The 24,666-nt window shown below is 41.0% G+C and overlaps 1 protein-coding gene, 1 long non-coding RNA gene and 1 pseudogene across 2 annotated transcripts; all 3 read right to left on the reverse strand.

Moving 5' to 3' along the window:
- Positions 1-1,430: 1,430 nt before the first annotated feature.
- LOC149112652 (uncharacterized) lies at positions 1,431-3,106 on the reverse strand (annotated as a pseudogene).
- Positions 3,107-13,527: 10,421 nt separating this feature from the next.
- On the reverse strand, positions 13,528-14,778 carry LOC149112653 (uncharacterized). The gene has a single exon (XM_089289152.1). It carries the CDS (start codon positions 14,663-14,665, stop codon positions 13,793-13,795), a length of 873 nt encoding a protein of 290 aa, XP_089145278.1. The 5' UTR covers positions 14,666-14,778; the 3' UTR covers positions 13,528-13,792.
- A 3,301-nt stretch (positions 14,779-18,079) lies between these two features.
- On the reverse strand, positions 18,080-19,502 carry LOC149112654 (uncharacterized). The gene is made up of 2 exons (XR_016207079.1): positions 19,340-19,502; positions 18,080-18,627 (listed from the first exon to the last, which is right to left on the reverse strand). It is a non-coding gene; the product is annotated as an uncharacterized LOC149112654 (long non-coding RNA).
- Between the last annotated feature and the right edge of the window lie 5,164 nt (positions 19,503-24,666).

The raw sequence follows: 24,666 nt of genomic DNA on the forward strand, positions 1-24,666 counted from the left end.
TGATCCCAATCGTAGCCAACAGGTTTACTGACCTCAGGGCCAATCCATCCGCCTTTTTGTACCTTTCGTTGACGTTTGGAGCTTTTTGAGAACCCTTCACGACGTGACGTTGACAACCCTTTTCTAGATTTGACGAGTCTCGAGCTTCTGGAGTAGATGGGATTCATTAGTCGCCGAAGAAGTCGTTGAATTTCTGCTTGATGTTTCTATCTAGGACTTCGTAAGCTTTACGTTTCACTGCTTGTTTAGCGTTCCGTGTTGCACCCTATTTCGCCTTTCGAATGCGATCTCGAACGCCGCGATCGCTTTTTTACCCTTTCAGACATCCCCTGACACTCGCCTTCAGCAATTCTTGAACAAAGCCACCTCCGTCTTGTGGGTCAGGTTTGAATCGCGTTAAACTTCCACCTTTCATGTTCGTTTATGGTGAAGGGTGAGAATAGTGTTTCCTTCACCAAATTCGGTCAGTTCACCTGTTGTCCCCGACACTTGCGTCTCAATAATGTCCAACTGGGCCTTGCGCAACGGAATATATTAAACGTGGAGCGGTTCAAAATAGTGACTTCCATCCCCTGTGCGTCGGTAATTGACCTCTCTTAATAGATCTGTGACTTGATTTCCAATCATTGAACTTCCTCCCACGTCGGAATAGATGAACAAGGAACGTGATGTCGAACCCACCACGTTTTGAAAGGCTTTGTTGAGATTCGTGAAGCGCCAATCACAAGTAACGCTCAGATGAAAAAGGTCTTCTGTTATCAACCAAAACAGAGGCTCACCCCTGCCGTTTTTCAGATCGTGTGTCATCGTTTCTAAGTTGGGTACAGTGTCTGTAAAAAACTCTTGACGTAAATTGGGTCCCAAGTCATAATTTTCAGGGCCTCTCCCCTTCAACCATCCTATCTTTAAGGCCAACATCTTATTGATCTTCAATGCTGGCGAGCCATTGGAGCGTACGTGTGTCGCTTTGTTATCCGTCAGTAGATCGTCTCCATCCCAACGAAATTTCACGTATATTCTCTTTCCATCGGATGCTGTATAGCTGCTACCGAGATGGGGTCCTTGGTAATTCGAGATGCGCCGCTGCTCGAAAAATGTCACCATACTTTTCATGAAACCAACACTATCAATGTACTCAACCACAGTTCGGAGATCGTTAGGGTCATAGTGAGCCCTACCAAACTTTAACGCACCAGAAGGGTATTTCATGATCCAGTCCGTGGTAAACAGGATGTCGTTACCGTCGACCAACTTGGGGAGATGCACTTTCACATCTGGTAACGAGATGCTAATCAATCCCACTTTCCAACTCGACCCTTGCAGCCTGATGGGGTGGGGTAATCGAATCTTGAAATGATTGCTTTGGTTCTGTGGAAACTCTGCGCGGTTGCTGTGACTAGGCAAGGTGATGTGAAACTCCTCATTCATCCTCAAAGCTTTTTCACGTCCTTCTTGTCAATCCAACTGTCGTATTTATCTGACCAACCTTTCCAACGTACAAGCAATTTATTTCCTTTTCGTTTCAGCACTTTTTCCACGCGATACAAATCGTCGTCCGATACGGTGACTTTCTGTAAGTCTTGAGAATAACAGGGACCTTGCAAAGGTGTGTCAGCTATCTCTTTGATTTTGTAAGTGACCACACTTCCAGGGATGACTCTGGATACTATAAACACTTCTTCCGTCCAGCCTGGTAGGTAACCTTTCTTAAAGGTTCTAAACTTCTTATTGAGTCTCACGCGATCATTTACTTTAAACTTTGGCTTGAGATGCTTGGCGTTCAAACGTTTGGCGTACAAGTTGTTCCACACTTCTTCTTGATTACTTGCAGTCACTTTGTCGGGGGCCATCTTGATGCTGCGATGATACGATCGATTGTAGCCCACGACCAAGTCCTGCAACACGGGTGAGAACGTCAACGTATTCTTGATGGTAAAATATCGGTACATTCTTTCTTTCAAGGTACGATTGAATCGTTCCACGACGCTGGCTTTGGTGTCTCCACTGGTAGAGAAATGATGAATGTTTTTCCGTTTGATCAAGGCTTGGAAGTGTTTGTTGTAAAATTCTTTGCGGTCGTCCGTTTGAAGATTCTAAGGTTGTCGACCTTGACTTCGTTTCAAAATCTTCTCAAAGGCGATCGTCACGTCTTGACCACTCTTGGTCTTGACGGGTTCAATCCAGGCGTACTTGGAAAACACGTCAACCACTGTCAACAGATATCTGTAACCACGATTGGATTTGGCAATGTTGATCACTTCGATCAGATCTGCTACCCATTGTTCGTCGATACCAAACACCATCACGGGGAGGGTCGGAAAATGTCGTCTCCGGGGTTTGTGCAAGGTATAACCCAAATCACGCTTCAATGTCTCTCGAACTTTTCTGACGGGTAATTTTTGAGCTCGTGCGAAACGAGTCACACCCCCCAAACTACCAGGAGAGGTCGGATCTCGATAGGTCGTCAACAGAGTTGCATAGGGATTCTTCTTTTTCTTTTTAGTCTTCATAGCACCGCCCGTCTGTAAAGACATTGCCTCTAGAGGTCTGGGTAACGTTCACGAAAGGTCAGAAACCACTCGAATGACTGAGATTGATGTTTCAACCACAAGATAAAGACCACGAAACGAAATACGTTTTTACTCACATCAACGACTTCGAATTCTCTCAAGGGATCGTCAACGGGATCTGTATGAAGGACTATATCCTTTCCGTATTTGTTAACGATACGCTCGCATCTTTCGCATATCCTCGACCAATAAAGTCGAGCAGACCAATACTGACCGTCAGGCATGGTGATTCAAAATGATTGCTTTATTGACTCGTTACGCTTTCTTACAGAAAATTTTACATAGTTTCGGAATCCATACAATCTTGCTTGTAATATCTACAGTTACGCCACACACAGTTCCCTTGGCCAGGTCGCCAGTTCAAGGCATCGTTCCTATCATTATTTACATAAAAAGCAACCCTCATGCTTTCTTTACTGTCCTCACAAAGATCTTCATCCTCGGCGTCCATGGCATCGAAGAAGAAACGATCCTTCCACCGTGTGACCTCCTGATCGAGTGAAATAGCTAGATCTTTCATTTTTTCACACATACCTTTGTAATCACGGCACACATCAAAACTAACTTGCCTGTTCAGTTTGCTCAGAGTCCAACTGACCAATTGTTGTCCAAAACAAATGGGTTCCCGGCTCAACGTTTATAAATTATTTAGTGTCATCATCTTTGTGGATTTCCACACTACTGAAGTCGCACGTTTTGAGGCCACAAGGACCGTAATAAAGAGCATACAATACGCGTTTTTTCATATCTTGATCATAATGTTCGAGTTCCAAAGAAGTGAGAAAGATTGTGGTCCAAGGCAACTTAGGACACTCCGTCAGATGACTTTCCCATGTCTGGCCAAGCTTCAACCCCAGAGTGTTGCAAACACTTTTCACAGTCTTCATCACGATATCAAGATTTATTTGCTCACGGGTTTCATCATGATAATAGTACCACGCGTCTTCATTATCCATAATCAGGCATGAGTGTTCCCTTTGGCTTGAGTGATGAATAGCGCAGCCATAGCATCGATTTACTTTCTCTTGATGAATGAGCTTGTCATAAAACGCGGCATAGGTAAGTTGGAAAGCATGACCGATGATCTTGGCTACTTTCTTGCGTTGGATTTGCTCAACTTCGTCCACGGTTAACATAGGTTTAGATGTGGATTCGACTTGCATGTTTGGAAGCTATCCGCTCAAAAATATTATTTACTCGAGTTTGTGACAAGAATGACTTGACTGAATGAAAGCGCGCTTTTATTTTGAAAACATAATAGATTCTGAAATAACCAATCCGTGTTCAAAGTTAGTGTTTAAAACAATCAAAACAATGGGGCAAGTCCAGGCGAGTTCAATATGGCATTGTGAAGAAACCAGTTTTTGGGACTGGTTAGTCTGGATAATGATCAGTTAATGAGAAACCACAGCAGTAACGTTTTATACACTTCAGAAGTGTTGTGATTGGTCAGATCTGCAAATGACGTCAAAGGTAAAAGTACTGAATCACATGAAACTCAGAGCACAGATCACACCGCACACCCTCATCAAGTGAAAGTTAAAGGTCGGATCACGCCACCCTTCCTAATGTGGTCATGAAGTGATGTGATCGGTCAGATTCGAAATCACCTCATGATACGTGGCATTCGCTGATTGGTTTGTCTCACTGGTAAAAGTCGTTCACCCCTCATTTGACATCATTCGCAAGTTAAGAGTAGTGCCAGAACAACTTATGTCAGTCGAGCTTGCCAGGAACATGGAAGACGAATCTCCTACTCGCTACATGATGAGTGAAGGAAGTGCGTGCTTACCAAAACAAGAGAAAGAAGAAGACGCCATGATAGATTACTCTTGCAATCAATATTCACCAGTTACTTATGCGATTTCCACCAAAAAGAGAAAGAGGGTAGTCAAGAAAGAGAAAGAAGAAAAGAAACCAAAGACCAAGAAGATCAAGCAGGAACTCGAAGGTACGAGTCAACGCACTTTGGATAAATGGTTAAAGAAAGACACAACCTTAAAGGGTATTTTAAAGAAACAATCTTCTTCGTCATCAAGGAATGTGTCCTTCTTATTCAAAGTGGAAGTCAGAAACCTTTACACAAATGGGAATCTGTCGAAAAAAACACATTTCTTGAATTTAACTTTGGAGGAAGATTGTGCAAAAAAAACCCACACCTTTTGCACTCAAACGAAGAGAACAAAAGAAGGAGCAAAAACGACATTATTGGAGACGACAAGAACTCAAACCCAGACGTGTGCGCATAGTGACTCACATACTCAAAACCATGCTTAGAGAGAACACGCTTTTAGGGTTATGACATTTTATTTTTTTCGCCTTTCACTCCTTTTTCGCCTGTTGTAGAGAATGGGGAAATAGTGGAAGTGCAAGTCCTAGAGGAAGGGGAAATCTTTGACCCTGACGTCTTTTTGGACGGACTCGCACAGCAATGGAAACAAGACCCTTCTAGTACTGCTCAAACCTCTACAGAAACCTTCAGAAATCCGTCATCACCGATCCGAGGGAACACGGAGATCCTGTACTCTTGCCTTGTGCATCCGAACGATACTTTACTAAAGAAAGAGACCAACACTCAGTACGGCCATTGGGAGTACTACAAGCGCCTCGTCTAAAATTGTTTTGTCAGCTGCGGTGTGGACAATGAAGAGAATTACTTAGAGTCGGCCAAACATCAACTCCACAACTTCTACCTGGCCAAACCTGGACACATCATAAAGTGTTACTGCCATCGTCTATTGATCATGTCCTTGTACCAGTCAGAGAAGAATCCAGGGAGATTATACCTAAAATGTCCCGAACGTTGGTGCGATTTCTTCCAATGGGTGGATCAAGAACCCCGAGGCAAAGCCAAAGCTTGGATAGAAGGGGGTAGCATCCAAGAAGGGCATCCACGACCCCAAGAGTTGTTCATACCCCAGCAAAGAGACTTCGAGAGGAAGAAGGCCGAAATTCGAGAAAGAGAAGAAAAAAGAAAGACAAAGTATGCTGAACGACAAGAGAGGGAACGTCAGTATGCAGAGAAAATGAGAAATGGAACTCTTGAACAACGAGAACGAGAACGCGTGTATCAGCAGGAAAAGAAGAGGAACGGAGGATTGATCAATGATGTCATGGAAAGGCGACGATGGGGGTTGGTAGGCTGCTCTGAAGGGAATTGGATCTGGGACGAGTAAAGTGACGTGGCAAGCTTTGGTTGGTCAAACTATCTCATAAAGACCCATTTGCAAGTGAACATTCATTCATTTTTAAACATGGAGGTCTTACAGGATAAACTCTGCTTCATTTTGGATTTAGAAGGTTTCTTTCTTAACAAGACATTTCACGTCAGAGAATTAGCTTATTACACTTGGAACGGAGAACATGGGGGCCATGCTTTCTTCATCCCCGTACCGTAGAAGAACTTGAGCGACAAAGACAAACGAACTGTGAATTTTGTGAAAAGGAAGATACATGGATTGACCTATCAACCGCACAACGCTAAACATTTCCGAAAACCTGAAGTCCTCAAGGACATATACTCGATGTACAAAGATTGCAGTAATGGCGAGAGAACCGTGGTGGGATATAAAGGAGGCCATGTGGAGAAAGATCTGTTAATGAAACTGAACATTCCTTGGCTCGATCTAGAAACTTTAGGATGTCCTAAATACGACAAACTCAGACACATCATTCCCCAAGAGAAATTGTTATTCAGTTGCGGTTTTCATGCCGATGACACTGTTCATCATTGTCCTATCACTGAATGTCATGCTTTTTGGTATTGGTACGAAAGTTTCATTGCAAAACATGCAAACGAGTGATTAAAAAATGTTTTTTTTCTTTTTCAATTCTGTGTGATCATTGACTTTCGGGGGTACCCCTTTCCTTTTTTCATCTCTACCGAGAAATATTTTTTGTGAGCGTTTTGCTCATTTAAAGGGAGGGGACTGGGGAAGCTAACTGTAAGTATCTCATTCCCTATGCTGATGTCTTTATCACGTGGCGCATGCTCGCCTCTGATTGGTTCCTGGTGAATCACCAATCGAGAACCGTTTCGTCACGCCATGCGACTGAGAGGGAGTACCTCTTACCCCTATTTTACCCCTTGGTCGAGAAGTGAGTGGGGCAAGTCTAGGATTGGTTCCCGATGAGGTCATCGTCCCACGATGCTTTGGAACGGAGAATACCCGCTCACCCCTATTTTAGCCCTTCGACCGAGAAGGGAGTGGGGCAAGTCTAGGATTGGTTCCCGATGAGGTCACGGTCCCACGATGCTTTGGAACTGGGAGTACCCCCTTACCCCTATTTTAGCCCTTCGACCGAAAAGGGAGTGGGGCAAGTCTAGGATTGGTTCCCGATGAGGTCACCGTCCCACGATGCTTTGGAGAGAATAGAAGGGTATATGTGTCATCCGAGACCCGTTACTTCACTCTACTTCCTCGGATGTGTATTGAGCGCTAACATCTGTTTTCGTAATGGCAGATATCATGGGAAAACAAGTAAGTTACTGGGATTTGTTACCCTTTTAACTACAAGACTATATTCAAACTCTCGCTATTCACCAACATGTTAAAGATCGTATACACATGGGATGGGAAGTTATACATGACAGTTTCAGACCTTGCGTGTTTTGTGAGAAACTTCTAGACTCCCAATGTATGGTTTTATCTGGCAAAGTAAACTTTTTATTACCCCGAAAGACTTTGATAAATTGGTAAATCCTTAATAAATTTTAGGTTTGTGGCCCCAGAGGCCCAGGTTCGAATCCTGGTTGAGGCAATTATTATTATTTTTTTTATTATTGAATGTGGTACTCAGTGTTTTTGATTCAGAATTTTACATCATGCTATAGTTTCACATGTTTGATAGTACATATGCGGATGAACGTGTTTCCCACGTGCTTTGTAAAAGTACTAGATGGTGATTGGTGTATACTCATTTCCTTATTTGGTCACATTTTGTTATGATTGGTCAGATATGACATCATCAAAGTAAGATAAGTCGTGCATGTGTATCATGTAGTCAATTTCATTGCTAGTCGTGAGACAGTCATGTTCACTTCACAGCCATATCAGCGTGTTTTACGCCGGAGCCGATCTCTATCCCCTCGGCGATCGTTTCCCCTGGTCATCGCACCTCGTCGAAGTAGATCCCTTGGGCTTAAGCCAGTTCCCTTAGGGACTAAACGACCCTTCGACGATGCCTACTTAGATAACGATGACGATCAGTGGGTCTTTGACCCGTGTAATGATGTCCTCATGGACGAATATTACTCAAACAAGAGACAAGATGACGATCAGTGGATCTTTGACCCGTCTAATGATGTTCTCATGGACGAATATTACTCAAGCAAGCGACCCTTTGATGATAGTGACGATGACTCTCAGGATGAGATAATGATTGGAGGGGGTGCCACACCATTGTTGGACTTCCAGCTTCGCCCAGTGGGTGCTAGACGAAACTGGAGGAACGTTCTCAATAAACAGCGTTTTGAGGCACGCATCCAGCAACACAGGGATGCCACACCCCGTGATGACTTGGGGCGTGAAGTCACCGAGGCCCTTCGTCGCACCATCACATGGCAACTCGAGGCGGACCCCACCCTCACTCCTTACTCCACACTGCATTTCGTAATGCAATCAGATGCTTTCAACCATGCGTTCCAGTCCACCACCTTCACCGTGAGGGAGTTTGAGGACGGGTCAGAGCGCTTAGACACGTATCTCCAAGCCCTGGCGCAGAAGTTAAACTCAAACCAGGAATTCACCCCTGACGACTCATTTACGGTGGAGGCCACTTTCATCTATACGCCTAGTCCTGCGAGTGGAAATGGCAAACGCTACAAACCGAGCAGTGCAGCTGTCCGTGGAATCGTCAAACATTCCCGCATCACCATCAAGAACAGAGATAAACTGTGTTGTGCGCGAGCCATTGTCACCATGAAAGCCTTGGTTGATGCAAACGGTAATACCAGGGATCGTCATTACCATAATCTCAAACAGGGTTATTCTGTCCAGCAGCGGGAAGCCCAGGCCCTCCATCGCTTAGCGGGAGTCCCTGAGGGACCATGTGGCGTCTCCGAACTACAAAAGTTCCAAGCGGCACTCCCTGGCTACCAGATCAAAGTCTTATCGGTCACTCCAGCACACATGCTCGTTTACGTGGGACCCACACCATCGGACAAGATCATCCGTATCATCAAAGATGACCATTATGATGGGTGTAACTCGTTCTTGGGTTTTTTGTCCAAGAGTTATTTCTGTGATGAGTGTAATCGGGGGTACGATCAAGACAACTTTACACATTATCCTTGCGATGGTAAATGGTGTCCATCTTGTCATCGAAAGGACTGCCTGGATTTCACAGAGGCTAAACGACCATTGGGTCCGGGCCAGTTTCCTTCACCCTCTTCTCTTTGTCGTCTGTGTCATCGATTCTTCTTTGGTGAAGACTGTTACTCTTATCACCTTCATCGTCGCAATAAAAACATCAACTCCATCTGTCTTACCTACAAAAAATGCCTCGAGTGTTGCAAGACGTATGAAGTCGAGAATGCAGGTAAATCTAGAAGTAAACCTAAACAACACAAGTGTGGTTGGGGAGAATGCCCCATTTGTGAACAACAAATGCACGTCGCTTCTCACCAATGTTATATCCAGACCATTCCGGAAGCAGAGGATGATCCCAAAACGAAACGGGTGCCGCGCGACGAAGTGGGGACGCGTCCTTTTGAGGAACCCGATTCCGAAGATTCAGATACCAGAGTGTGGGTAGAGAGAGATCCACCCCTCCAAGTCTATTGTGACTATGAAGCGACCGTGGACGACGAGGGAGTGCAAACTCCCATCTTGCTTAGCGCCGAGAACGACGAAGAGGACCACACAGAATCCTTCTATGGTGCAGACTGTAGAGAGACTTTCTTTCAATGGTTGGAATCTTTGGCTGTTAATCAAGACGGGGACGATCGGAGCGTGATTGCTGTCTTTCATAACCTGAAAGGATATGACGGGATGTTCCTGTTGCAACATTGCTACGCGAAGCATCGGGAAATCACGGATCAGATCACCGTCGGCACCAAAGTGCTGTCCTTCAAATCAGACCGATTGACCTTCAAAGATTCACTCTGCTTCCTTCCCTTTCCTCTTGCTAACTTTCCTTCTACCTTTGGCATCCAAGAATTAGTCAAAGGTTTCTTTCCTCACAAATTCAATACTCGTGAAAATCAAGACTACGAAGGACCCATGCCTCCTGCTGAGATGTATGATCCTGATGGCATGTCGGCTAAAAAGAAGGCAGAATTTGAGCAGTGGTATGCAGAGAAGGTCAGAAACAACTACATCTTCAATCTTAAAACAGAAATGAGAGCCTACTGTGAGTCAGATGTCTAACTCCTAAAAGCCGGATGTCAAAAGTAAGGGAGGGCCACGAGTTTATCAGTTAATGACTGTAAAGTGTTTTTACCCTCATGAAATAAAGTTACTTACTTACTTACTTACTTAAAAGTTCCTAAAAGAATTCCAGCAACATGCCGAATTTGACCCCATCGAGAAGTGTGTAACCATAGCGTCTGCGTGCAATCGGTTCTGGCGGAAGAAACTCCTGACTCCCAACAGCATAGCCACAGAACCCATGCAAGGATGGCAAGGAGTTCGTTCGAGCCAATCCGTAAAAGCGTACAGGTGGCTAGCATGGCAGGAACACCTTCTTCGTCGTGACAGTCCCTCTTCCCCCAACGACGCGCCTCAAGCAGACCGCATTCGACATGCGAGCAATGGCGACGAACAGAGAGTGCTCCACTTTCTTGTAGACGGCCTCGACGTACAGAACCACATTGTCTATGAATTTCACAGATGTCTATGGCACGGTTGCCCTTGTTGTGATTCCCATCATCGTGACCGACATTCCAAATTCCATCCTGATCGTACCATCCAAGAATTGTATGAAGTCACTCAACAGAAACACCGTCTTCTGCGCCAGCACTGGTACAACCTTCAAATCATGTGGGAATGTGATTGGGATCGTGAAGTCAAAAGCAATGAAGATCTCAAACAGTTCTTAGCATCGTACGAGATGGTCGAACCTCTTAATCCAAGAGATGCCTTCTTTGGGAGACGTACCAACGCAGTTCGCCTCCATCATGTGGCCAACGAGGACCAGGGTGAACAAATCAAATACGTGGACGTGACCTCCTTGTACCCGAGGGTTAATAAGACACAACAGCATACCCTTGGTTATCCCATCATCATCACCAACCCAGAGAACCAAGACATCCATGCGTACTTCGGTGAAGCAAAAGTAGATATGATTCTTCCCTATCATTTGTATCATCCCGTCTTGCCCTTCCGACATCGTGGTAAACTGAAATTACCTCTTTGCAGAACCTCCATGGAAGAGGAGATGACCAAGGACCTCTTGGAAAAATCGCATCATTGTCCTCACTCTCCAGAGGAACGTCTTCTTAGGGGTACGTGGTGCACTCCTGAACTCGTAAAAGCAGTAGAGGTCGGGTACCGCATCGTACACATCCACGAAGTCTGGCATTTTCCAGAAGAACAACGTGAAGAAGGGCCCTTTGCTGACTATGTCAACACGTGGTTAAAAATAAAACAGGAATCAGCCGGGTATCCTTGATGGGCGCAGACTGAGGAACAGAAACAGCAATACGTCCGTGACTACCAAGACAAAGAAGGCATCACCTTAGATCCTCTCCTCATCGAAAAAAAATCCAGGACGTAAAGCTACGGCAAAATTAATGTTGAATAGTTTCTGGGGCAAGTTTGGCGAGAATCTTCAAAAGAAAACCACTGAGGCAGTCACCACACCCGCTCATCTTTTCACAGACATCCACACGGTCCGCATTTCTTCACTAGATTCCTTGGAAGTGGTCCATTCGAATCTAAGAGAAAACCAGCCCGACAACGGACGTGTCAACATTTTCATTGCTGCCTTCACTACCTCTTGGGCCCGTTTAAAGTTGTACTCCTATCTAGAGCAGCTACAACAACAAGTCTTATACTTCGACACGGACTCTGTCATTTTCTCCTGGAAGCCTGGCCAACCCAACATTCCTCTGGGAGACTTTCTGGGTGAAATGACCAACGAATTGGACGATGGAGATTACATCATCGATTTCACCTCAGCAGGACCAAAGAATTATGGATACAAGACCAAACACGCTAAAGTGTGCTGCAAAGTGCGTGGCTTCACCCTCCATGTTCGTGGTCAACAACAACTTAACTACAACATCATGCGCCAGAACCTTCTGGATGAACTGACGGATCCTCTTCACGAACGCAGAAACATCAACGTCGTCAATCCCAATTTCTTCACCAGACATCCGGCCACCAAATAGCTCAAAGTAGGTCCACGTACCAAAAGATATGGATTGGTGTTTGACAAACGTGTGGTCGATCCGGACACCTTCAAGTCCTATCCTTATGGATACACACCATCTGGGTTCAACGATGTAGACATGGAAAATGTTGAAACCTTGTTCGAATTGTAAATAGTTTTGTTTTTCAAAGTCTGGCAACACCCGCGGCACCTTGTAAATAGTTTTTTGTACATAGTGTAAATAGTTTTATCCCTAGCGAACTGGCGCGTCTTTGGAAGGATCGCTTAGCCCGCGGGACAAGGTTCGATTAGGGAAGGGCCGGGACTTTGTGTTTTTGTACATAGTTTTTGGTAGATAGTTCCCGGCCACAAAGAGTCGAGGTGGCGCCTCGATGATACCCACCCCGGGAGTGCCGATCAGTCCGGGATTTCCTCCATGAGCCGGGGTAACCAACCCTCGGGGAGTGCCCCACTTATCGACACGCTCGGGGTTTAGTCCTCTCCTTAAGAGAGGGGGACTGGGGAAGCCACTGTTTTTAATTCATTCTGATTTCTTTCCTGTGATTGGATACCGGTGCTGTCATTGTCCCATGATGCTTTGCACCACCCCTATATAGGCTAGACTCGGATCCAAGTCTCTCAGTCTTCATCATCATCAATTTTGAAGTTGCATGACATTTTTTGCGTGACCCTGGCGTGATTTGTATCGCCACGGAAATCCGTGAGACCGATCCCAGTCCTCCGTCGAGGCTGGTGGGCTGTTTTACAACATGGCTGACTTTCGTGGGCGCCGCCATCTTGAATTCTTAATTCATCTCCTGATTGGCTGAAATTTGTGGCGGCCATCTTGGATTTGGAAAACAATAGCATCCATTGTTCTTCAAACAATAGCCTATTATCTTTCTCGGCTCCTGATTGGTTACCGCTCATATAAGCGTCCATTACTACTCTGGAAAAACAGTGTATACTTGTCACTTCTGGTTCAAATTCCATATCCCCCCCAGACAAGTTTCAAAATCCCTTTCCCACTCAGGCAAAGTCCAAATTCTCCACACCCAGGAAGGCCTTTTGTGTCAAATTCTCTACTCCCCAGGCAGAGACAAAAGTCAAATACTCGCGGATTGTCCAGGGGGTGGTAGGTGGGGGTTGGGGTGGGTGTTGAAATACGCTCATTCTAAATGAGCTGAAACGGTCAAATGTTCCGCAATTATTTTAGCCTTTGCAGTGGGCTATAGTTATTTCAATTTATGCAAAAAAATACTTGATGAATTGAATTATTTATAAAGAATAAAACAATTAAATTTTGTGACAGCAGTACATGCCTTATTAAACGTAAGGATGTTATGTACTTGTTTGCTTCTGCGCGTCATGTCAATTAGTCACGGAACATTGCATCTGAAAATAAACTGCTTTGGGTAAAGCTGTTTTGAGGAAACCAAAGTTTTGATTAAAAATGCGTAGTAATGGCGTTATTGCCGTGTTCTTTTATAATTTACAAGAGAACTGGGATTTTAATAAACGCAATGTGATTTTGAAAGGTCTCCCAGTGCTGTCTGTTTCTGCGCACGAAAATTTCTCCGAAACTGTCGGGGATGCCTACCACTCTGCCCTAAAGATCGAACCACAGTACTTCTAAAACACGTTTTCTTTTTACAACAGATATACTATATTTTGTCACGAATACACTTCAAGAAACGGAGTAAAATAACGGACGAGCCAGTAGTTATTCTGAGATAAAAACATCGATATTTCATATTTTCACATCATTTATATTAACAGACTAAAGTCTACCGGATGTACATGAATTAAGCTAAAGTAATTACTAAAAATTAGTTTCTTGGTCGAGATAAACTGTTAGTTGCACTGACATTTCTAAATTTAGTTTTTACAACAGAAATGTCTAGTAACTACAAGTTTGCTTGGGTTTGTCTTGGAAATATATTTCGCAGTACGTCTATCATAGCGTGTCGAATGTGTCTCATCTTCCAGCCGTAAATAACAGGATTCAGAGAGGAATTAAGGAATACCAGGGTCAGTGAGTAAGCCCACAGACCAGTTAAAGCGGTACTTGGCAGAGATATCAGATGGGCAACTAAAACCAAATGCCCTGGCAAATTACAAACTAAAAACACGAGAAATACGTAGAATGTGCTGACAGCAGATTTTCTCTGCCTCGCAGCACTTTCAGTTTGGCTATTCTGGACGTTCTGAGCTACTTGTACTTGTTGTACTTGAATTTCGTTCCTATGATGTTTTACAGTGAAATAAATGCTGCAATAAACAACTGCTGTAATTATGAAGCAAAACCCTGAAAGAGTACCGCCAACCACGATAGCGAGTTTTTTAGAACTCACCATCAAAATAAATGCCAAAGAAACACATAAAACCCAAATTAATATTACCGCAGTAGCAACACGCTTGTGAGTCACAAGTTCCTGATATCTGAGATGCAGATGAAGAGCCAAGAATCTGTCCACACTTATGGCCACAACACTAAAGAACGAGGCATTAACAAACAAAACTGCGATGCTAAACGCGGTTCCAGTAGAATTAGTAGGATTGACCATCACAGCGATGTACAAAGGTTGAGCCAGTAAACCAACTCCAAGATCAGAAATAGCAAGACTAAGCAGCAACGTTTTCAAAGGCTTTGGTAACGACCAAGTTTTTCTCATCGCATGGATTGTTAAAATGTTCAACATGGTGGCGGTGTAGGCTGAGAAGGCGTTCAACACACAATTAACGATGAACGATGAGTAGAGTGGGCCAGCTTCATTCATTACACAGCTTGGACTTTGAAAAAGAGCACCGAGTTGTATTACAGTGAAGTTGAACTGAGCACGAAGCGGTTTGATCTGAAAAGGTGTAGACGGCTTGTTTAAGTGCTTTATTACTACTTCCCGTCTATATCAACAAGTATACTAGATGATTGTTTTGACACTTTTGTTTTAATAAATGTCTCATTTTCCGTTTTGCGCTTCACTTTTGCCAGAGAAACGAAAATACCTAGTGAAGTAAAACTCAATCTAAGGTACGTTTTAGTCGTTCATATGCCAACTTTGACGTTCTAATTTTGCATTTTTCATCAAAATGTCAGTTTAAAAAGGTGTTAAACTTGAATTTGAATTTCAATTGAATATAGAAAAATTGAAAAACAAGTTGAATTTCAATTTGAATTTGGACAACATAGAAAGGTGGGATTTGGACTCCATTTATTTTTCGAAATGGCCATAGTAAGTTGTGTAAAGTGCATTTAAAATTAATATCTATATTATTTAAAACTGAAGACGATTTGTTTTGTTAACCGAAAAACAACTTAAAAGAAAACAGATGGCTTTTCCTGAACAAGCATTCTAATTATGGTTCAGATAGTGACTTGCTCCGCAAAAGACTTGGCACCTTTATTTCAATTAAGCGCAGAAAAGAACGATCTTTTAAGAAACACGTTTACGTTTTAAAAACCTTTTGATTATTTTTGTCTACTGCTCAAGGTCCTAACTTTTATCATAATATAAATTAACTGTTTTTGCTCATTAGCTTTCACGTGATATGTTTTTAGTGACAGCCTAAGCTGTCCTGGACCTCCTGTCCCGGTTTGCTTGAAAACAGGTTAGCTCCTTTGAATCCGGGGATTTAATAATATACCGAAAGACGCAAGACTGTGTTTGACCACATTTCCAAACACCGAAAAGAGAGTTGAAAAAACGACGCGCAATGAAGTATTTTTGACAAACTTCGAGGTGTTAGAAATTTGGTTTAACGCTGCCTTAAGTGTTTGATATAGCTTCTCAATCGAAATTAAATCTAAGTAGAAAACGGAGAAATAAAATTGCAAATTAGGTCAGATATCCAAATACGCCGTGGCCATGTTTTCCTCTCCCTTACCAAAACAGCTGTATTTTTAAACTGATTTTAAACTGTTTTGAACGGATTTTGACGATTTAAACAGTATTTTGAAGTCACTATAGGGTATTTTAGTGCTATTTTGTACAAAATTCAAAATTTTGCTTCTTGTTTGTAATGTATTTCAAGTATAGTTAAAACCTACTTCATGATATTGGAATGATTTTCACTCTGTTTTTAACGTAGTTTGAGCTCAAAACAGGGTTTAAATAGGGGATTTAAAATCTATTTTAATACTACGGCCACAAAAATTTCGTTCAAACAGTTTAAAAATTCTAGTTAAACCCTGTTTTGAAAGTTATGTTGGCAATGGCCGTAGGTTTAAAAAGTATTTTACAAATTTTCAGTGTTAAAATAGTCTTTAAATAGGATATTTAAAATGTAGTTGACATGCCAAGAACATAAAATATGTTTTAAATAGGAAGTTTAAAACCTATTTGAGATAGCAATTCATATTATAAGCTTTAAAATACAACCAAAACAGTCTGTTTTAAACATATTTTAAGTTTTAATCAGGCGAGTATACTATTTAAATAGTAGTTTTAAATAATGACAATAATGTCTATCTTAAAAACAGATTTTAAATACACTATTTTTGCACTATTTATAAATCTAGCCCAATGGAAATTTATAATTCAATCAACATAATTTGCATCCCCTTTTTGAAAACTGCTTTAGTGTGTAAGCTTTTAAGACTCTCTCAATATCAAAATCAATCAAAAATTTAGCCAAGCCAAAAACATGAATCTGTGGACAAACAAACCTTTTCGCAAAATAGCACTCTCTTGCCGCCCTGCATGTACATGTATTCCTGTCTTTCTTTTTTTTCGAAGTATCAAGCACTGTTTATAACCAAAATGGCAGGCAAAGACTGAACAACTCCAGGACTTCCCAGAGGAGTTTTTCGACAGGCGTTAAAGTAAATCCCAGTCTTCTCTAAAAGGACATGGTCACAGATGCCATGTTTGTTCACAAGTGAGGTTCAGGTTGAGAGCATGTGCTAAGCCGCATGTACATGCACAATATATAAGTTCTATCAAAAGTGTCATCACTTTAAAAATTTACCAGGAGCAATCAAATCTCTGAAAGCAGCAACTAATAACTCAAGGAAAATTGATCCAAGTAATTGGTTGACATTACTTATTACTGATTGGGGCTACTCCTAATGGCAAAACATGCCATCACTCACAAAGTAGACCAGAATTAAGATCTCACAATCAAATCACAAAAAAATCACATCTACTCAATATCAAAAAGAAAATTTCAAGGTACATGTAACTAGCTTGCAGTAATTAGCAAATTATTGATTGTGGTCAGTCATCATGTACGTGCTTCAAGATTACATAATTTACATACATGTAATTTTGGCAGAAAGTGTCCCACTCACAGTGTGCACGTGAAAGATCTCAAAACAAATCACAAGAAATGACAACCACTGAATATGAAAAAGAAAATTGCTTGTAGTAATCAGCCAGTTATTTATTGTGGTCCCTCATCATGGTATACATGCTTCAAGATCTTGCAAAAGTGCTGTCACTCACAAAGTACACCAAAATCAAGATCTCACAACCAAATTCCTTTTTTTTTGTTCTCTCAAACAATTCTTTTTTTCCTGTTTCCCATATGAGCAGTTACAGTTTTCCAGATTTGACAGTCATTTAATTTTGAAGTCAAAAGTGGTTTGAACTAATATTTGTGTACAACAGTTTAGTCATTATTGTTAACAATGTAGGAAATCCATTTTTTTTTTGTCTAAACAGTTGTTAATGATAAAAGTTGTTGTTCCAGTCTGTTATGAGCAGACTTATGTTGAATTTAGTGGTTGGTTTCAATGACAGATGCTGTGACCAGGCTAATATTATGAGAGTCTGTGCTCTGATCTGTTAACAAGAGGCATTCACTACTAACATCACAGCAAGCTGGCAAAAAGCACCGGTTCCACAATAACTGTGAATAATAATTATTATTGGATGAGGTTGAGCAAAATATCATGATTTGTCAGTGGCAAGCAGATCAATTATTTCCCGAAGCTGAAGGCTGAGGCAAATAATTGATCTGTGACCACCCAGTTTGGTTTCACACTTAAATCACTCTCACACAGCTCAGCTCAGCGATCTGCCATTTAAATTATTTCACCTGAGAGCTTGGTTTCAATTACGCATGAGAGGAAAATTCAATATTATTTGCAGCAAACACATTTACACGGCACTATGCATGAGCAGATCATTATTTGTAGGCAGTTATTTACACGTCACTTGGTGGGCTCTCAGCCAATGAAAAGGAAGACAAAATGCACCGAATGATAAAAAGTTTTATTTTTCAGTTGTCAACAATAACATTTCAGAACACCTAGAGGCCTTTGCGCATTTGCTTGGATGCCATCTTGCAAACTAGAGCACAAGCTTCAAGATCTCGCGAACAACAACTACCGAACCAAGACTTGGAACATTTCATTATAATTATGTACATGAATCAACTGCATTATCCACTTACCCATTCATTCATGTCCTAGTGGGCTATTCTGTAACTGGTTAAATTTACTCTGTTTCTTGAAAATGTTACAAGCAAAAGCGAATAAAGAACCCTCACTGGACCACATAAAAATGCCTTGGTGGTAAATCACACTGGTTCCGCAAATCTTTCCCAACTTAATTGTTTCATCTGCTTCAGTTTCTTGCAAAGAATGAAATACTTCAGCTACATGTAGTTTTCTGTGTTTTCATCCTTCTCTTATTACTTTGTCCTCTTGTCTTTCATTATTTTTTCTTCTTCTTGCCAGGTAATTTCTTCTTCCTGAACCTTGGTTGTGCTTAGCCATATTTTTTGGAAATATATCAACCTGCCACATAAATATAGTGCATTCATCTAATCAAAAATTTGTTGAATTTGAACTACACTGAATGCTTGTCTATCCCCCACTGAAGGTCAAAACTAACATGTGCATGGGGAGAAGTCCCTATCACTAGGCCCTTCAACCATTTTCCAGAGCCCCTTTGTGTGAATATCATTTTTGCCAAGAAATCTACACCCATAATAGAGAAGAATGAAAATAATTAAAGTAAAATTAACGATAGAAACAATAGGACGAATACAGGTTGAGTGACACCTAAAGTCGCAACCAAAATGCAAGGATTCGACTGTCCATGGCAGGCTTGGATTTCATGTGTTATAGCATGCAATTACTCAATACATGAACATGTGTACAACACATTCTTTCACGACAACAAAGTACGATTCCATTCATTCGAATGTCCCAATTTTGTTGTTCGAGTGTTCGGACCCAATCGTTCGATTAAGTTCGATTGATTTCGATAAAGTTCGTTTAATCGAACGTTCCATTTGGTACGTGATTAGTTACGTCTGGAGCAAAGCCATGCATCTAAGAGAAAGCTTCTTTTATGAATAAACATTTGGCGCATCCAACCAAGAAATCGCCAAGCATTACCCGCGTATGTCTCAATGTAAAATACCTGAGAATACGCTTGAAAAAGTTACGAGGGTTGTAAACAAAAAAATGAAGTTTAAGCAGATAAAATAAACAGATACCGTACCGTTAAAAATCCTGGGCTAAGAACTATATCCAATGTGGCGATCGACGCGATCCTCTTGCTTCGTTTTGGCGGTCGTAACTTTTGGCGCAAACGGATTTTCCGGTCGATTTTCCGCTGACCCGCCGGTGCAATATTCTGATGCGAGCATTTTGGTCAGCTGTGATTGCATGAAACATCATGTGAATGACCACGTGACTTGTTTCCATTTCAAAATTGCTGTGTAAAACGGAGGTTTCGTTCCAGTCGTTTAAAACCAGTGCAACAGTTCATTTGTTTGTTTTTTTACCTTTTACTGGACGAAAAGTTAAGGGACCGAACCGAATCATATGACTCGTGGGTGCAGCGACCATGATTTATCTTTCTGATAGACTTCAACTTGGTAATGTCTCAAGGAAATGGAGGTAAGCCGACCATCTTCTGTCTTGGTGTGTCTTTCATTCGAAAAGATGCATGCACATGTAAATACATGTAACATATCTGTAACCACATCAGCTGTTTTATCGAATTAGATGATTGCCTGTGAAACATAGATCCTCTGAATTTTGAATTGTTCTTCGTCCAGTCTACATAATTAGGTACTGTTCTATATACATGTATGATCGGTTATATGGCAGTTATATGTTTGCAACTGTGTATGCCATTTTTGTGCAGCCGTAAATTACTCATCCATTGTGATCATTTTACTATCTTGACATGGCATAAACTGATCGATCTCTTCGTAGGGAAATTAAAGTGCGGGCTGTGGAAGTTGAATCAAACAGTTTGTTTTTCTTCAAGTGGAAAGGCAACTTTATAGACTTAACATGATAACAAAACATACATGGAGGCTAAAATATTAAACCCTGCAATAACTAAACAATGCAGTAAATAATTTTGTTTTTATTTTCAGCTTTGAGAAACAGGAGATGGAGAGTGGTGCTGCCCTGTTAGGGCCAAAGTCTCTGTGAGTTTGATAGGGGTCTTTCAACTGCCTTCTGGTTACAAAGTTATTGCTGCAATTCTGCAATCATTGGTAAATTTTTAAAGGAGGAAATAACTAAATTTAGGGTTAGAAAGGAAGCTATATGCAGCTACTACAGTCATGCCACATCAGTGAAAGTACAGTTGTTTCTTGTTGGAAATGAATGAACCTTACAACTTGATGGGATAATTTTTGTTAACTTGTAAATAATAATATTATCGATCATATATTACATACACTGCGGCTACAAAGTTTATTTCAAGGGGAACATGGTATGCATTAATTAATTCTTTCATGATTGAATACTGTGGTCTTTGTAAAACTTTACCTCAAATTGCACATGACCTTGACTTGTGACAGCTTGGGTTCCCTATAACTTACTGCAAGTGGTTTTGGTTTTTTAAGCTTCATCTTGCCAGAGCCAGAAAAAAAAAAAATGAAATCTAGCTGCCCAGTGGGCCAGTATATTTTAATTTTCAGTTGGCTCCACTAAAATATTACTAATGTCCAATGGGCATGTAGGGTTCATGCCTTATCAACTACATCATTTACTAGTTGCTGTCTATATTCAGTGATAGACTATAACAAAATGAGTTTACTGGCACTATGAAACTAGGTGAAAGAAACTACCAACAGTGACAATTGTTGTGTCAGATACAAAGTATGCTTGGATTTTAAATTAATCCATGCTTTCAACTCACTGTTTTGCTCATCTTGCAGTCTTAAGTTTTGAAATAGGCTTTGATTGGAAATTATCATTCACAAGATTATATGTACTGAGGCTAATTTTACTTGCCCACCTGACCAGACCTCCAAACTTCCATTTTCACTTGCCCAAGAGCAAAATTTACTTGCCCCAGGCAATGGGATGTGGTTTTTCCCTGCCCTGCTTGCTAAGACTACGAGTATTCCCTCTTTGGCTTAGGGCCTCTTCATACGAGCCCGGTCAACCAGCCAGGCTCATTTTCTGAGATCTCACCTGGCCACTCTTTCCTTCGTAAAAATTTTGATGTGTTCATATATGTATGAGAAGCCAGGCTAGCCTGGGTACTGAGATCTCAGTTTTTGTGTCCAAGATCTCAGTGACCAGGATGAAAATTTTCCCATATGAACGCTCCAGCCCGGGTAACCAGGACGAAACTTTTTAGGCAAAATAGCTTCGCTTTTGCAACACAGCACTTGGCCAGTTACCTCGCTCATACGAAGAGGCCCTTAGTCTATGTATCATGCGTGACACAAAAGAAAATCAACATATTTTTCTCGCTGTTTTCATTTGCATCACACACAATAGACTAAGCGAAAGAGGCCGGGACTACTCATAGTCTGAATATCTGTAGGCCCAATAAGATGGTACAGCTTTAATTGCTACATGCACTTGTACATGTACATAAAACAAGTCCATGACTCAAAATCAAACCCACAACTTGCTTGCAACTGTAACATGGACCACATAAATGATGCAGGATTTAGTTGCAGCCTCAGACATTGCTCAGTGATGAAAGATGAACAAAACCTTTGCACAACATGATCATCACCTACTAAATTTACAAAAGTCACACATAATGAGTTGTACCCTCTAAATTGGCCTAAGGGTTCCCTTGATTAGAAGTGATTGATGCATGTACTGCATGTACGTTTACAATGTATATAGTTCCCATGTACAGACCAGGGTTGTCATTAATTTTTTAGTCACCTGTAGCCTTATTCTCCACACCCATAGCAAATTTGTTACTTTGTGGGTGATTTCTCTAAACAACAGGGAATTTCACCTGTAGCATCAAGGGAAAATCAAGCATACTCAGCCATAACAGGTGTTACGGCTTACAACCCTTAATGACAGCCCTGCAGACATAGCATACCAGTACAAGTAAATAACCTGTATTTAGTCTTAAAATGAGTGATATAGAAGATGTTTTATACTAAGTAATGGACCCTTAGCCTCAAGTTCTCAATTGGTATTGATACATGCATGTTCCTTTGACTCCTTTACATTGTTTGCAATTCTTCTTAACAAAGAAACTATGTACTACTGATGATGGCCGTACACTCAAAAATGTTTTGGTTTTTAAAACTGTAGTAACTTTTAGCCTTTTATACATGTACAGTAGACAAAAAAAATATTATCGCAGGCTCAAGTGTTATTACAGCTTTTCATATACAGATACAGTAAGTGTAGAGCTACATACATTGATTATACAAGTAAAGAAAGAAGTAGAGCCAAGCACCCCCATCAAGCTTGAGTTTGCCCTACACTTACTTCTAGCATGTCATGTGTTGTTCACAGCTAGAGCAAAGTTACATGTAAGTTTAAGATTTTTTTGGCACTATTGTTATGCTGTTTTGACACTATTTTTAAACTATTTTAATACTATTTTTATACTATTTTTACAGTATTTTCATACTGTTTTTATACTATTTTGTGCTATTTTTATGCTGTTTTATACTATATTACTGTATGCCATTTCTAGACTATTTTAAAGCTATTTTCATATATTTATATTGTATTTGATATATTTCTTTTCATGTATGATCCACTTTAATTTTTAAACTGTTTAAAGTACTATTGAAATATGTTTTGAGACAGTGGATTTCAATAGTGTTTTAAACAGGTTTTAACACCTTTAAAATCATTCGAAAAATATGTTAAAAATATAATTTTGCACCTATTTTAAACCTACAGTACCGCTCAAAAGTAAGTTACCACCGTCTCGCGAGACGCGTCTCGTTTCTCGCGAGACTCGTCTCGAAAGAAACGAGACGAGTCTCGTTTCTCGCGAGTGCAGTGGAAGTACCAATGCGACGCATTCGTCGGTATTGGAAACCTGTTTTGTTAAGAAGACGTCTGTATCCTATCGTATCGATTAGCGCGGTAGACACGATTATCATTCTCATCAGCAATGCGTGTGTACCATGTGTGTATTATACAATGTAAATCCTCAAGCCTCCAGTATTGTTTCATATACATCGGCCAAACCTTTTTTTATTCCAGCCAGACTTGCTTAACGTTTAGTTTTTGTAAATACATGCACGATAAAAGTAGAAGGTATGTGAATCGTCGGCAAGTTAGTCGCTCGTGTTTACAAATATGTTTTACAGTTGTATTAATTCTCTTGTTTGTATAGATCTTAAAAAAAAAGGTTGTTCGCAACCCTAAACGTGATTCATACAGTTGGTACTCAAAATGTAGTGTTCATGAAACAACATGTGGAATTTTGTCACCCGATCTACATGTTGGAAGTTGAAGCCGCGATCGCGATCACTAAGTCAACACAGCAGCGCCGCCTATGTTTTGCCAACTATCGCTCCTAACTGATTTGTCGGGAAACTCGACGAACTTTTTATCCAAAGATTGCGAACATACGAAACGACGCTAAGTGTTCCGTCAAATAATTTAATATTCAAACTTGCGAACACACGCTTTGCACATAAGCCTCGAACTTTTTATTCAAAAGTTGTGAGCACGCCACGCTTTGATCATACTTCACTTCACTTTACATTCGAATAACTAATTTATTCAAACTTGTGAACGCTCGCTTTGCGCATGAAATCCGAGTTGACTAACTTTTTATCATACTTGTGTACGCTTGAGAACACACGCTTTGTAAACATAAGGAATCTCCACTACCTTTTGAACACACACTTTAATCACTGAGCCTCGACCAACTTTTTATCCATATTTGTGTTCACACGCTTTTTGCCACATCAAACCTCTAACATTTTATTCAAACTTGTGAACACATGCGACACCACACTTTGATCATGAAACTTCAACTAACATTTATTCAAACTTGTGAACATGCGACACCACGCTTTGATCATGAAACCTCGATTACCATTTTATTCAAACTTGTGAACATGCTAAACCACGCTTTGAACATGAAACCTCGATTACCATTACTCGTGAACATGCTAAACCATGCTTTGATCATGAAACCTCGACTAACTTTTTATTCATACTCGTAAAAATGCTGTATCAAATAGAACCGGCGATGTTTTTGCCGCGACGCTTTGCAAAACAAACTTCATTTGCGTATTAAATCCCGCTAGACGGAACTTTCCCTTGCAAAAACATTGAGTTAATGAAAACGTCGCATCACATAAACATTATTAGAAACTCCTGTCTTCAAAGATATAGTATTTTGCCGTTTGAATAAAGGATTTATGCCAAATAGAACTGGAAATATATTTTTAGTGTTTGCCTTGACGTTTCGGAGAACAATAAAAGTTCATTATGTTGTCGACTTGTCGACGCGTGCCGCTAGACAAAACTCGCGCTGGCAGAAAAATTTAAAACTACATGTAATGTAAGCGGCGCATCTCAGAAACCTTGATAAAAACTCCTGTCTTCAAAGATATCGTATTTCAG

Source organism: Orbicella faveolata, unplaced genomic scaffold (assembly GCF_042242905.1).
Source record: "Orbicella faveolata isolate gen_17 unplaced genomic scaffold, um_ofav_v1 contig_2, whole genome shotgun sequence".
Classification (NCBI taxonomy): Eukaryota; Metazoa; Cnidaria; class Anthozoa; order Scleractinia; family Merulinidae; genus Orbicella; species Orbicella faveolata.

Bases quoted from the DNA above. Each gene is read 5' to 3' on its own strand.
- LOC149112653 (XM_089289152.1), bottom strand. From the start codon at position 14,665: ATGAATGAAGCTGGCCCACTCTACTCATCGTTCATCGTTAATTGTGTG.